We start from the raw sequence: 16,320 nt of genomic DNA, 5'->3' as shown, positions 1-16,320 counted from the left end.
TCACGCCATTGGCCAAAAGGCGACGTGCTTGTCGGGATTAGGGACCATGACGCGCACAACTAGCGACGACTAAACAATTGCTAGCTGCCTCGCGCTGAGCTAGCCCGCTGTGGCTACCTTCCCTGCTTGCTTTGCTTACCTAGAGAGCGCCGGATCGCTAAGCTATAGCTTTCTTTAATAAAGCTAACAATAATAAAGTTGTCACTCGGATTAAGAATAGCGCAACTGGATGGCCGGGTACGGGTCACCGTCCTTGGAACCACCACTGGTCGCAAGAGCAGACGCCAGCTGCTAGCTGCCCAAGGTCGAGCTAGGGCATCTCCACCGACGACCGATCGATCGGCCACCACGACGCGCCCCAAAGGACCGGTCAAAAGACGGCCGAAAGAACGACGACGCCTCATTAGCTAGCTCGCCGGTCGGAGATCTCGAGCGCGCGCGGCGGGCTTGTGTGCTTCAGTGTGCTTGTGAGGTGCGTGCGCCCATGCCGGGCAGATCATCTATCCGTGAGCTGGTGGCGAGGAATTCACGCGCCCGGCGCCCGTTGCCCGGCCGCGCGTCGATCGTCCATCACCCTCTCACCTGCGTATCATACTACTGGTGTACGTATGTGCTTCCGTACCAGCCAATTAACTACGAATTCAGTGTGGACATGGAAAACTAGTGTTGATTCGACAAGTGCAATATTATTATATTTTTAGCAGAATTTAGAAGTCTAGGATCAAAGAGGCAGTCTAAAATAAAGACCTGACTGGTTCAAGAGAAGTATTCTGCATGCCAAGACTTGTTCAAGAACAACCATACCATGTGCATGCATGTGTGTTGATTCAACAATATTAATACATGGCCAGTTTGGATTGAACTCAGTTTCCTTCTCCATGGGCATGATTGGTACGCGCGCCAGCCGCGTTCAGCCTCGGTAGATACGTTGACTTGAAACGCAAGTATGATTGGTTGGCTGTATGGGACGAAGCGAGCCCGCACACGTGTGTGCAACTCAAGCGTTTTTTCCTCTGACCCGCCTGCATACGTGGACAAGCCTAGGAGGGAGGTTCCCTGGTGGCCCAGGCCGACGTGATCCCAGCGCTCGAGAGAGCACCAACCAGTCACGTCCTATACATATACCGTGGATTTAGTGGATCAGAGCAATTCCAAACATGCACCCTAACTTCAACATTTTTTGGAGCATCAAGTTTCTTAGCTCATTTTGGTCCCTTTTCAATTAAGATGTCGCTTTTTTATTATCCATATTTTCCCATATTCTAGGATCAAATATTTCTAAAAGAAATTCTTTTCCATCACCAACCTTTTGCTCTTGCTCCTGAATGACCTGATTGTTCCCATCGTCCTTTTGCTCTTGCTCCTGTAAGACTATTTGCAATGGTTCCCTCTATGTCATCCGTTTAAATCTTACTTTTCACCATCCTCTAAAAGATTCCACCCTCCTAAATCCTAGTTTACATACTAGTTACCTCTAAGTCCATCCCTCTATAGACAATACACCATATTCCTAATAAATTGTAAATTAGTTTTTCCCATATGTATTTATCGTAGTCTAAAATGGTACTCACATATTAATTTTGTGTTTAGTTCATAGTTTAAAGTATAAAAAAATAGAGAAAAGAGTCAAAACACACTAGATTTAGGGATAGAAAGACTTGCCCCTAAATTTAAGATGTTCTTTAGGGTGATTCTAGGATATGATTACTGCTAGACCGCAATATGAATACTCTTTTAATACAAAAATAAATTAACTTCTAAAATTGTCTTAAGTCATTTTTTAAAAAACTTAATGTATAGAAAAGAACATCCATATGTTAATGTGTAATTAGTAGTACCATGAATACATATTTATAATCTACTTATTTGGTATCATAAATATTGCTATATCTTACTATAAAAATGATTGAATTTTAATATAGGTTGACTTAATCTTATTCTCGTGAGTTGATTTATTTTTTGGATAGAGGGAGAGAAATACCAAAGTGGTGGAGGCATGATCTGCAATTAATAATTTCGTTTTCCCATCAATAATTTTGGAGCATCCCTAGGGTTAGGGTTCCCTTTGGCGATGTGCAGCGCATGCAGCGTGGGCCCACTTGCAGAAGGATTCGCGTCGTCATGGCATGGGTCTCGTCTCACGGGCAAAGCGCAGCCCATTCCCGAGAAAGGCGAGCTCCTGACGTGCCCGGCCATGGCCGACAGCCACGCCGAGTCACCGGCTCACCGCCTGCGCCTGGGGGCTGGGGCTGACGCTGGCGCTGGCCGCACTTCACCGCACGTGACCGGGCACGTGGGACGAGCCGTCTCGGCTGTAGTACCGGTTTGCTTTCGGAGCGGGCACTGCTGTCTCGGCTGCATGGGTTTGGGTACTTGTCGAGAGCTGATTAGTCCGGCACAGCTTACTGTGTTGATGTTGGAGGGCATGAGGAGTGAAGACGTGAAAGAGGAAAGTGATGTTACTGTAACGGACAGTGACAGTTGAGAAAATGATACGTACCATATAATCTGCATGTGTTGGTCTGGTCGTCTTTCAAAGAAAAGAAGTACGGAGTAACATATACATCTTTGTGCAGCAGTACAACAAAAAGTACAACAACTGATTGTTGTAGCACGCACGCATGGGTTAAAACTTCAATATATCTAACAGCAAAACTAAAAAACAACGAGTCTCGTCCTCAATACCTGATGAAACAAATTAAAAATCCACCGTTGCTTCTTCCAAGTTAGTAATTAATCTGAATCAAATATATCTATGCCACTAGCTAGTGATTACGTCATTATATTTAATTTTCTCAAGCTCTTGAGGATACCAATGACCCCAACGTAAAATATCAGTTTGAGAATTGACTATAGCATTGTCGATCGGACAAATGCACAGACCCACTATATATTTATATGACTTTTGGTGGATTTGATCTGTTCTAAAACTTGTCTACGTGATACCAACTAAGAAGGTGTTTGGTTTCAGAGCCTAAAGTTTAGTACATATCATATCGAATGTTTAAATATTAAATATGAGTATTAAATATAGTCTAATTATAAAAATAATTATATAGATGAAAACTAAATAATAAGACAAAAAATGATCCTAAATAATCCATGATTAGTAAATGTTTACTGTAGCATCACATTAGCGAATCATGGACTAATTAAGTTTAATAGATTTGTCTTGTCGTTTAGTTTTTTATCTATATAATTAGTTTTGTGATCAAATGTTTTTAGCAATTGTAATCCTCTCTCCCTTAGTCTATAAAAGAGAGAGGGTGGCCTCCTGTGCAAGGGGACGGACAACATCAAAATAGACATTTAACCAATTCAAGCAATTCATCTCGCCCAAAGAGGACGTGGTGTGTTACGCTCCAACGGCCCAAACTTCGTTAAATCCTTTGACTCCCAATGTTAGTTGCTCATGTTCTCCACATTCATTTGCCCGATAATTGTGCTAGGCCCCAACAGGTGTGGTGGGTAGAAGGTCAGCACACCAAAGTCCCCTGTCGAATCTTATCGGGCGTACGCCTTTGTATCACCGACTCACAAACGTCGTCAACCAGGTACAATAGTAAAGAGCAAGTGGAGTTGTGATCGATGAACCACTATGACCACATGACGACATAAAGTAAATCATATCATCTATGTGGTATCAAACCATGGAAGACGTGTGTTAATTACAAGTGACTTGATCAGATGGTGGTTGGATGCTTGTGTGGCATCAACAAAGATGGAGATAAAAAGAAATGCACAAGACAAATATATTTTTATATGGTATTTTATTTCACTAGTCTAAAGTTGGGTAGAGATGTACTTGACTAGGTTTAGGATAGATGGTCGTTGTCGTGGATAAGATCCTCGCTCCCTTGAGGTCCACAGGTCAGGAGGAGGGTAAGGGAACCGTCTACCCTAGAAGCACCCGCCCCTAGATAAACCCTGAGGCACCGAGCCCGAGGTCGAGCGAGGCAGAGCTAAAGGGGGGGGGGGGGGGCGAACTGAGGGGAAGCCACACGAGTGGATTCCTCGCCTTGCTAGAGACTTACCCACCATAAATGGTTGGCCACATTAACTACACCTGGCACTGAGCCACAATAGGAGAACTGTTCCGCCTCCCACTCATGACCTGCAAGCCCCTCGGCCTGCGGCGCACTCATGACCTATTGAGACTAGGTCTGAGTGCGCAGGCCATCTATAGGGCTTGCAACACGCTGAGTCACACAGATACCTAGGCAACAGAGGTTAGGGGTCGGCGTGGTGCAGAGTCGGTAATGATGCACCAGGGCTCCACGCCGTCCACGTCGTCCGTCATAATGAGCATGAGCAGAGACAACCGGGTGACCAAGTCATATACGGACAACACGACTTCACAAGGGTAAAACACTTGGTTTTACCACAACATAGTAGCTCCTTCTTGAGGAAGCTACCGACGATTGACCCCCACCTTGGCCTATAAAAGGAGGAGGTCGATCACGAGATAAAAGAGGAACGACCAACATAGGAATCACACGCTCAACGAGACTAGAAGACTCGGAGGCTGGAGCCAAGGCGTGAGCCACCGTGATGTCCAAGGCTTAGTTTAGGATCTAGTCCCATAGTCTTTAGGTCCACCCATGCATAAGGTACTTGGGAGCTCTTATTCTCACTCTCACCCGCTTGTAACCCCTACTACAAGCATTGAGCAACAAAGGTGCCAGTATTGTCAGCCTTCGAAGACTGTATGTAGGGACGTTCTGCCTAAACCAGTATAAACATTGCGTCCACCGAGCACACCACCCCGAACCAAGAACCGCACACATACAAATTTACTTGTCGGAGTAGATGTTCGAAACACTGATAGTTGGCGTGTTAGGTAGGGGTCTTGCACGTTCTCGACGAACTCTCTAGGCTCTGGATGGCCAATAACGACAATGGCGTAGTTTGGGCCTCCAGAATGTCCATCCATTTTGGGAGTCTCAACTTCGTCATCAACAATAGGGGAACAATGATTAGGGCATTGAAAGCCCCAACTCCCTCGACGAGTGACTTGCTCTACATTGTCAGAGGCTTCGACAGCCTCCGGCTCGGCTCCCCTCAAGGAAGTAGTGGGCAGCGATGCGCACTGTGACTCGCTTGCGCTGAGATCATGGGAATGTTGGACCCTGTCTGGGACTCATTCCATGACCTCCTCCTGTCAAGGTAAGAGGGTAGATTTAGCTCCCCATCTAGTGGGGCAAGTCACAACCCAGCCAAGGAGTGCCTTGTAGCCAACTTGGTGGAGGGCCGCTCCTCGCTCATGGAGAGACTTGAGGGGACCCTCACCGGTGTCACGATGCGTGCCATGGCATCCACCCTGCCTCGGCTCGACCCACCTTCCCAGAAGCCACCGCCAGGACCAAGCCCTTCCAAGATCAGCCAATGTCCCACACAATTAGAAGATGGGGGACACTGCGGTAGCGGACAGGGCAGCCACGCCGGGGTGCTGGATGGACGCATGTTATGACAACTAGCATCCACCGCCGCCTAATCTACGATGGGGGCAAATCGCCACGGTTCCCCTGGACGAGCTAGAATGTCGCAACCGTCGCGACACTTCTGGACAAACTCCCCAAAGTGGAAAGTAAACACTATTTTGAATCGCATCATGTCACCATGGTGACAATGTTCCATTTGGGAGAAGTAATCTGCAACCCAGACACTACTAGGAGGATAGCCAAATGGGAATGGGCTCTTGAGTTGATGGGATATGGGATCTCCTACGTCCCGCGGACTACAATCAAATCGCAAGTCCTCACGAACTTTGTCATGGAATTGTCACACCCGGATTTACGGGCAAACCCGGACGCGTCTGAAATATGTGCTACGATCAAGTCTCACACATATGATGACTCATCATACAGAAATTGATGTCACATCTTTATTATTTAATAGAAGTTATGTACAAAATAACTAAAATTTATATCATATGACGACAACGATCCTCTGCAACCATAGTAGACTAGGAGACGACGGCCTAGACCTCTCCAAGCTCAGCGTAGCATCCTTCATGTTCCTCATCTTGGCAATACATGTTCTTTACCTGATGTGATTATAGCAAGGTTGAGCTCATATGCATTCATTTCTCATCAAGTGTGGGTAATAATGTACATGAGCTCACTTACGGTGGGGGCTCATGTGTAGTGTAAGGCTTACCAAGGAAAAACAGTTAAGGCTAAGCATTGCTTTCAAAGATGTCGGTCAAAATTTTATTAGCAATTACTAAGTATAATTGTATACCAACCCATTTAAATAATTGACCACAATTAATAATAAATCCTACAATGTAATTCAAATGATTGGTTAAGTTTAATTCCATAAATTACTCATGTGAGGGTTCGAACCGCTCATGACCGTGAGTATGGCTGATATATCAGTTTTACACTCTGCAGAGGTAACACATCGTCACCAATAAGTCGGGTAAAAGTTCATCGAACTTTGCACCCAACAGTGCATATGCTGGTCATCATAATACCACACTACTGAGGTGTGGTTGCATAGGGACACAACGAGGCCTTTACAAAGTTCCACTAGCATAAGAAAACCCGCTACGGTTTCAGAACAAAGGAAGCATAGGGCCTTTTTTCATGGTCTGTAACCCCATCGCAGTAATTACAGCCAACGTTGTACTCTGCAGCGACGTCTAGCCACCTGCGTCTTTCAAGAAAGGAATATCTCACACTAACTTTCCTAATTAACTTGCCAAGACCAGAGCCATATTGTTCTTGTGGTTGCAATGTTGTCTCGGGTGGTCACTCCATGTCCCATTTAACAAAATGAGCTTATCATGTATCATAATAAAGTTGAAAGTCGCCTAGAGGGGGTGAATAGGCGAAACCTGAAATTTACAAACTTCAAAACGCACTATGCTTGGGGTTAGCGATAGAAATAATTCGGAGTGCGGAATATAGTTCTCCTTGCTATGAGTTGCTCAATCAATGCAGATATCGTTGGGAGCAAACTCAAATCAATATGAGCAAGGGAACGTTTAGAGAGAGGAAAGAAAGGGAAACAAATCAAGTGGATATCAACACAAATGAACACGATGATTTGTTTACCGAGGTTCGGTTCTAAAGAACCTAGTCCCCGTTGAGGAGACCACAAAGGCCAGGTCTATTCCAACCCTTTCCCTCTCTCAATCGGTCACACAGACCGGTAGAGGCTTCTCCTTAATCAATTGGGTCACTCAGACCCCGCAAGGATCACCACAAACTTAGGTGTCTCTTGCTAGCTTTACAAAGCACTTAGAAGAATTAGAATGGGAAGGAGAAAGCAATCCAAGCAACAAGAGCAACAAAAGAACACAAATGATCATCTCTCAAGTCTCTAAGCAATCGAGTTGATTTTGGAGCTTGGAGTGGATTGAATGCTTTGATTGTGTCTTTGGAGTGTTTGCCTTTGCTCTTGTATTGAATGAGAAGTGTAGGAGGCTTGGATGGCTTGAATGGTGGTGGTTGGTGGTATTTATAGCCCTAACCACTATTCTAGCTGTTGATGTCGATGGCACACCGGACAGGACATTGTTCACTGTCCGGTGACTGCCACGTCAACAGACCATTGGGGTTTGGAGCGGTTGACCGTTGAAGTCTTTTGTCCTCTTGCTGCACCGGACAGTCCGGTGCCACACTGGACAGACCAGTGCCACACCGGACAGTTCGGTGTGTTCTAACTTCGCAGCTCTGACTTCTACACTATACGCTTTTGCTATTCATCAAAGTCGACCGTTGGGCGCAGTTGACCGTTGATCCGTTGGCGCACCAGACATGTTTGGTGCACACCGGACAGTCCGGTGAATTATAGTGGAGCGCCTCCCAGAGAATCCTGAGAGTAGTTTGTTCGTGGAGTGCTCGGCCTGGGCACTGGACAGTGTCTGGTGCACACCGGACAGTGTCTGGTGCACACCGGACAGTGTCCGGTGCGCCACTGGCAGCACCAATGCTAGTCTTTGCTCCAATCTTTGTTGAGTCCCCAACTTAATTTCTTTGTTGGTTTATGTTGAACTTTATGCACCTGAGATAAATGATAACTTAGGCAAACTAGTTAGTCCACGTGGTTTGTGATGGACGTCAAACACCAAAATCGTTTATAGGAAATGTTTTAAGCACATTTCCCTTTCAAAAGCCAACAGTAATAAATCATAATGGAACATGAGCATAAATAATAAGTAGCATTAACCCAATAACCATGTAGAGTAATAACAAGACTACTTAATAATTCATTTGTATGCAAGGTGTGGGGTAAACAAAAATAGGTAACATATTAGGTCCCATCAAGTTAAACTAAGCATGTCACGGTGATATCAAGATCATTATTAGGTCAAAGAAAGTGATCAAGGACCCAACTTGCCTTTTACTTGCGATTCCATGTGAACAGGTGCTTCCCCAAAAGTTGGACTTCAGGTTCCTCCCGACCCCGTTTCTATCGTAGCAATATATACAGATAAGTTTCTAGGATTATTTTTATACTAGAAAATCAATTTTATGGTTAAGTCCGTAATTATTAATCACCGAGGGATGACACGCTCTATTTTTTCAAGATCCTAAGGTTTAGTTTGCAAAATCTAGGACCGTTCGGTAATGTTCTTCACATAGTGGTGGACTGCGAGTTAAAATCTTGAAAGTTCTTTAAGAAAATGACCCTAGTTGCTACAACGTGGGTCACCCGTGGCCACAAGATCTCAAATCAATGACCCACAATAGATCATGAAGCAGTATGTGTTGTTATCCTTTGGATTCAAGATCTGTGGTCCTAATTTTATGAGACCGACACACTCACTCACCCGTACGATCACCAATCAACGACCCACGGACCCCCGCTGAAGCGGTACACCACCTTTTAATCCTAGTCGCTCTCCTTTGATTCAACGGCTCGAACTATACCTTTCTACCCTCTACCTCCTCGATGAACAACAGGAGACGGCGCCGCCATGCCGTGGTGGTGGAATTTGCCATCGTACGGTTACCACCGCCCACGCGTGCCAATCCTATCGGTAAAACAGTGCTACACATAAAGGGACCTATGGAAAACAAGATGGTAAGGGTCTTACCTGAGTCTATGAGGCGGCGATGAAGGGCCACGGTAACAAGCGGTTTGACGGCGTTGGTCGAAGTCCGGGGAACAATTCCATGGGTTATGATCGATCAACACGCATGTCAATGCACTGCATAGGTCGTCAGTGTCCCCTCGATGCTCCATGGTCTCACTCTGCACACCAATCAACTTCGTAGATGAGGTTCCAAGGAGTGCAGCGGCACACACAGATTTATTGACCCCGATGAGGAATTGAGCGGCGTGCGTCTATACCCCTATCTCGGCAAGATGATGATGAGGGGTGGTATATGTTGAAGATGGCATTCCCCAGCAACCCAAGGACAGGCTCTAGACGATCATGGCTTTGGCGTCGGCCAACGAGATTTCTCTCCTAGCTCTCGGTCCATGGTGTGGATTCATGTGGTGTGGAGGGTTTGAAGGCTTAGGCGGGGTTCACGGCCTTGGTTATCGGGACAAGGCGACGAGAGATCTATGGGCAGGTAAGAAAATCACGGACGCGAGTTCGTTGCGGTAGCTTTGGTCTTGGCAGTTATTGCGCATTTGGACCGTTTTTCTGCTATGTGGAGGAAGAAGTACCTGGGTCATGGGGCCTGCATGGAAGTGAATGGTGTTGGGTGAGGCCGATGATCGGGATCATTTCTAGCAAAAGAGGCGACCTCTTGCACGTGGTACTAGGAGGCTGAGGGGCGGGCCCGCCCGTCAGTGGCACCAGGCGAGAGGGCCGCTGGACTGCGCAGGAGTGTGAAGGGAAGTGGGCCGCTAGAAAACTTACGGTTATGACCCAAGTGCATGTCCGAACTTATTTTGTTTTTTCCTTTTATTTTTTGTTTCCTTATCCTTTCTAAATTCAAACTGTGTTTTGAATTTGAATTCAAATTAAGTGTGCACTCGAAGAATCCTGCACGAAGCAAAAATATATATTTCCATCTTATTTATGAAAATGCTTTCAAATATGTAATGCATACATATAAATGGTATATCTTAAAAAAATAATGTTTTATGTGTGTAGTTTACTTGAAAGTGAATTAATTTTCATTACTTATTTACTTTTAGGAGAGGTTAATATCTAATCAAGGGTAACTATAATTCAAGTATTTCTAATTATTTAGTTCATGAGAGGAATAATCCATTTTAGAAAATAGATTGAAGGGTTTTATATTACTATGTTTTTTCTCTTCTGGATTTCAAACTAAATTTCATTTTGAAAAGTTTTAGGATCTATATTTAACTAGCAAACTTTTTGTATTGTCAACCACTTATTTTCGGACAAAACTACTTTAAAGTGAGGAACTTATATTAAGAGTTATTTTTATTCTTAATTTTTTGGAGAATCTTTATAAATCCGATTTTGGTTGTTACATGAATGGACTGAGATCCAAATGGAGCTTATGCCGACGAATGAGAAGTGTTGGGTCATGCATTTCGATGGCTCGCTAACGAAGGAAGCGATTGGCAGCGGTGTTTTCTTCACATCACCCCAAGGGAAAAAGTTGTGATACGTCGTTCGACTCCGCTTCTAGGCCTCCAACAGTGGTGGAGTATGAGGACCTTGTGAATGGCCTACATATCACCGTGGAGTTGGGCATCTGGCGCCTTGACGTATGGGGGATTCCCAGCTCATCGTAGGGCAAGTGATGAAGGACTTAGAGTGTCGCGACCTCAGGATGGCGACGTACCGTCGGGAGGTACAACGACTTGAAGACAAATTCGATGGCTTTAAGCTGAACTACGTCCCCTAGACGGGGTAATGAAGAGGCAGACACCATCGTGAAGATGGCATTGACACGAACAATTGTCCCACCAGGGGTTTTCATTACCAACCTCTTTGAACCAAGCGTGTTCGTTTTGACGAAACTCATCGGGAAAGCAGGCAACCCTCGAGCTTTGCCCCCCCCCCCCGATAGTACGTCGCCCCAAGAAGCCTCATGGGAAACACATTCTGATAGGGTTTCTATTGACCTATTGTTGTGTCCAACACGCACCAGGTAGTGTGAACGTGTGAAGGATGCCAATACTATGCATGGCAGACCCACCTGCCCGCGCAGGCGCTCCAGACAATCCCCATTACCTGGCAGTTTGCAATCTGAGGGCTCGATCTGGTTAGATTCCTAAAAAAGGCACATAAGGCTACACGCACGTCCTAGTCACTGTCGACAAGTTCACCAAGTGGATTGAGGTATGGCCTATCACAAAGATCACCTTCGACCAAGCTGTAAAGTTCATTACCAACGTCATCCATCGATTTGGGGGTGCCGAACTCGATTATCACAGACAATGGTACGCAGTTCACGGGGAATAAATTCATGGAATTTTGCGACGAATACCACATCCGTATAGATTAGGCCGTCGTGGCCCACCCGAAATAGAAATGTACCATAAGGCCATTTCTACATGTTTTAGTGATTATGTGTGCAACACACCATATTGGACTAACTACTTTGATATGAGCATGAGCACCGGTTCTAGCAAAAGAAAATTGAAGGCAACAAGTCCAAATGAGTGGAAATGAAGGCCAAAAGTGCAACTTTGGGTAAAACTAGAAAAACATGAGGTTTACGTGGTTGAATAAGTTGCATATACCGTATTCTATATTTTAGCACTTGTTTTGGCTATTAATTCATTTTTGCAAGAAAAGTGCATCTTGGACTTGAAATGAGCCATATTGCAAAACCTAGAGAAACCAAGGAGAAAACGATGTTTCCTACACTTAGTCCATAGGATTAAGTGCTAACTATGTTTGTCTAGGTCGTAGGGAAGCTACCAAAGGTAGCCAAAAAGGTTTGGAGAAAATTGGCTAAAAATAGCCAAAGTTATGTTGGTCTGGGCCTCACCGGACCGGTCCAGTGGTGCACCGAACTATCACCGTACGTGAATAGTGTGTTCTCGAGAATTTTATTTTAAAATTCACTGGACCACTACTATTCACGGTTTGGTGTGCCGCCGGACCGCTTCTCTAGTGGCTCTGCCTGGTGCAACGACTAGCTGACGACATCAACCGATCCGGTGGTGCACGAACCCGGTCCGATGCCCATCAATTTAAGGAAAGGCGCCAATCAGATCCCAAACTAAGGGCGCATGGACCATGGGGAGTGGCCACCCTAGTTTGGGTTTTGACCCTCAAATTTTTGATATGGGAGCCTTGTATGCTAGAAACATCTAGTTGTTCCCCTAATTTTTTAATAGAGTGAGTGGTAATCCAAGGTCTTGTTGCTAAGACACTTGGCACATAGTATCCCCATTTTAGTTGTTTTAGCCCACCATCTTCATTCATTTCTGACATAGTGCAACTAGTGTGGTGCTTTGAGAGTTTTCTTGAGTAGCACTAGGTGTTTGTGTTGCAAGCCAAGATTGTTTGTTACCCTAAGAGGTTTCCGCCTCCTATATGGCTTGGTAGCTTGTGGTATTTGTTGTGAAGACATTGTGAGGGGTGTCATGCAAACCCGGTAGGAGACGCGAAGAGTAACACTAGTAGAGTAAGGTGTGTGATTAGTGCCAAGTGGTCTAGCTGGATCAAAGCTCTTGTGTGAGCACTTCCTTTAGTAGAGAGAGTGAGCTTGTATGCTCACCTGTAGCAAGTGGATTAGTGGCATCCTTGGGCTTGCCTCAGTAGGGAGTAAGTGGTTGGCAAACCATCAAAGCTCGAGATAAAAAAGCATCATATCATCATCTACCTATTGGTTTAGAATTCCCTAATGCAAGCTTTTATTTACTTGGTCATATTTGCTTCTATTGTTGCTGTAGTGAATATTTAGCTTGTGTAATTAAGTAGTTTCTCTCCAAGCTTGACTAGTTAAGTGGCCATAGTTTGTGTAACTAAGCATTTATATATAGATCTCTAGTTGTGGTTCGGTAGTGTAACTTCTAAAAAGTGCTAGTGTAGTGCTAGTTGTGGTTTGATTACTACCATGTGTAGGAGCTCGTTTGTGCTTGCTTGACTAGTTGCATAGGTTTGTGTGACCTTAATAACTAGAGTTATTTAGGTCGGCCATGCTGGCGTGCGGGGTGAGTCGACCGCGCTAGCTAATCAGACGTACGTCTGTTGGTAGTGCATTTTGGGGGATCGATTATGTTGGTCCAGGTGATGGAACTTTCGGTCCAGCCAGGGCGGATCTGAAGGGGGCTGGGGGCGCCAACCCTCTACATATATGAAACTTCATTAGATATATATAGAGGTGGAGTATATAAGAGAAAGGAGGAGGAAGAAGAAGAGAGAGAAAAAATAAGCGCCCACACTTCATTGAAGAAAGAGGTGCAGGGCAGAGAAGAAGAGAAGAGAAAGAAGAAAAGAGAAAAATCTAATTAGCTTGTGTTACCTTCTCACTAGTCTTTAGAAAATTAGCCTCCATTTAGTCCATTTCTGGATCCATCACTGGGTCTATCTATTCATTGTGAGAAATCTTTACACTTTCGGTCATGAACATCCTCCACGCCATTTGCATCAACCAGTGTTAGTGATACTAAACCACGAGTTTAGGCATTAACCCTGGTTAATTAGCATAATCTTGCGATGAACACGCTAAGCTATCTCTAATCGCTATCACCATGCATCACATTTTGGCATCATAGTTCCCCCCGCTGGATTCGTCTCTCTTTCTCCGATGCCTCTCTGGCCCCCGTCACTACCACCTAGGGCGCCTGCTAAGCTGACCCACGGGCCCCAAAATACTGTGGCCCACGTGTCAGTGTTATGGCTTATTTGTTTCCGTAGCTGAAAAAGATGTGCACAAGAATTTGTTCTCTCAACTCTCTCCTCCTCCCCACATTATTTTATGTGGCACACCCCTCCTGGTTTTGAGAACCTCTCGAACCCTTCTCTTCCCATCTTGCCTGCCTCCCGTAGTCCCGTGCCTCACCTTCTCCTCTATAGCTTCTTCCTTTCTCTTCTCTCCTTCCCTACCCTGCTCATAGGTCACAGCTCTGTTGGTGTTCCTTCTCTTCTCCACGCAAGCAAGCATTCACTCCTTTCGGTTTTTAATTTCTTCTCTGTTTGCTTCTTTCTGCATCCATAAGGTTTTAAAAACAGGCAGAATCATAAACAATCCCCTTCTTTAAAAACCATTGCTTCCTTTTCCAACACTTCCTTTTAACCTAAAAACAAAGCACCACTCTGTTGCAATTGGAGTTTTCTTTCTCTTTTTTTCGCTGCTTTTCTAGTTTTAAATTTTTTTGCTTGCTAGCTACATCAGTACATGAGCTAGCAGAAAAGCATGGCCGGCCTCGACCTCGGCACCGCTGCGACGCGCTACGTTCATCAGCTCCACCACCTCCACCCTGACCTTCAGCTACAGCACAACTACGCCAAGCAGCCGGAACCCTCCGAGGATGACCCTAATGGCAGCGGCGGCGGCAACAGCAACAACGGCGGGCCGTATGGTGATCACGACGGCGGGTCGTCCTCATCCGGCCCAGCCGGAGATGGGCACGGTGGCAGCGGCGGTAACGGGGAGATGGTAGCCCGCCGGCCCCGTGGGCGCCCAGCGGGCTCGAAGAATAAGCCGAAGCCCCCGGTGATCATCACGCGGGAGAGCGCCAACACGCTGCGAGCCCACATCCTGGAGGTGGCGAGCGGCTGCGACGTGTTCGAGAGTGTCTCCACGTACGCGCGCCGGCGGCAGCGCGGCGTCTGCGTGCTGAGCGGCAGCGGCGAGGTCACCAACGTGACGCTGCGGCAGCCGTCGGCGCCCACGGGCGCCGTTGTGACGCTGCACGGGAGGTTCGAGATCCTGTCGCTGTCGGGTTCCTTCCTTCCGCCGCCGGCTCCCCCCGGCGCCACCAGCCTCACCATCTTCCTCGCGGGGGGGCAGGGGCAGGTGGTCGGTGGGAACGTCGTGGGTGCGCTCTACGCCGCCGGCCCCGTCATCGTCATCGCCGCGTCCTTCGCCAACGTCGCCTACGAGCGCCTCCCCCTGGAGGAGGAAGAGGCGGCTCAGCAGGCAGCGCCACCCGGCCTCCAGATGCAGCCACCCAGCGGTGGTGTCGATGGCGCTGGAGGCATGGGCGGTGGGCCGTTCCCTCCCGACCCGTCGGCTGCCGGTCTGCCGTTCTTCAACCTGCCGCTCAACAACATGACTGGTGGTGGATCACAGATCCCGCCGGGCGCCGACGGCCATGGTTGGGCCGGTGCACGGCCACCGTTCTGACAAGTCCATGATGCGCCGGTGGTGTAATTCAGGTTTGGGAGAACAGGAAGGTGTCAAGAAGAAAGCATCAAAAAAGCAATGAACGGCACAAGGGTTAAGGGCAGCTTGCAAAAGGTTAGCGCACGTATGCTTGCAATTGCAAGGATATATCTTATCTACTTCTATCTCGATCTCTGTACAACTTCCGTAGTGTTTCGTTTGCTCGGTCTGTCTGATTTCGTGCTTTTAGTTTCTTCTTCTTTCTTTTTCTTTTTCCTCCTCTCGTGTGCCTCTTGAAACTTGGTATGTGGTGTAACCTTGTCTTAATTTTTAATCTGGTGTTTAATAAGTCGTCTTCAAAAGTTGTTCTCTAGGACTCGATCGATCGGTGCGCAAGTGTGTGCTGATCAATGTTTCCATGCATGCATGGGCTTCTGCTTGTTGTTATTGTTCATTCTTATGGATGAGATAAGATCTCCAACCAAATTGTGTTCAGAAAGGTAGGGTATCCTAGTGGCTTAATTAAGCTGTCAGTTCTTACTTTATCATCATGTAGCTGCTACTGCTAGGTGTGTGTTGTGAATATATACTTTTGGGCACAATTGTTTTTTGAGTTAGCTAGACAAAGGTGTTGCCTGCTGCTTGTGTGTACGTGCAACAACAATTAGTGACGCGTGCATACTATATTATTTCTCGTATCAATCATCAATCAGTTTCGTCTGGTTCTTCTTCTAAGTTTATTGTGGAGAGTATGGGAACTGCTTCGTCACAAGTTACCACACAATTTTCTGCTCACACGTGTGCGCGTGTTTTCGCCTTTGTTTAAACATCACGAAGCTAGCTAGTGCTCGATTCGGCTACAGTAAATTGCATATCGCAAAGCAAGCAGGAGCTCATGGGGACTCCTCACAAAGTCACCAACTAAACTACTTGTCTATGCTGCCCTTGTTCTTCGTTGTCTCATATGCGTAGATAGCAGGATGATTGTAGAGACAAAAGAAACTAGATTATTGCTAGCTAGTCTCCCGAAGTTCTTGGGACTTGGACATTCAAAGATTCTTGAGGTTTTCATCTGATGGCACGTCATCTAGTGTTTATTATGGCCTCTTTGGATTGTGCTGCTGCATCCCTGTCCAGAGAGCTTAGG

At 46.2% G+C, this 16,320-nt stretch overlaps 1 protein-coding gene across 1 annotated transcript; it reads left to right on the top strand.

Annotated features, from left to right (window-relative positions):
- Positions 1-13,829: 13,829 nt before the first annotated feature.
- Positions 13,830-15,537, top strand: LOC103641941 (AT-hook motif nuclear-localized protein 23). The gene has a single exon (XM_008665239.3). The coding sequence runs from the start codon at positions 14,262-14,264 to the stop codon at positions 15,192-15,194; it is 933 nt and encodes a 310-aa protein (XP_008663461.1). The 5' UTR covers positions 13,830-14,261; the 3' UTR covers positions 15,195-15,537.
- Positions 15,538-16,320: the final 783 nt, after the last annotated feature.

This window comes from Zea mays, chromosome 10 (assembly GCF_902167145.1).
Source record: "Zea mays cultivar B73 chromosome 10, Zm-B73-REFERENCE-NAM-5.0, whole genome shotgun sequence".
In the NCBI taxonomy this organism is placed as follows: domain Eukaryota; kingdom Viridiplantae; phylum Streptophyta; class Magnoliopsida; order Poales; family Poaceae; genus Zea; species Zea mays.
This window is presented reverse-complemented; position numbering and strand designations above follow the sequence as displayed.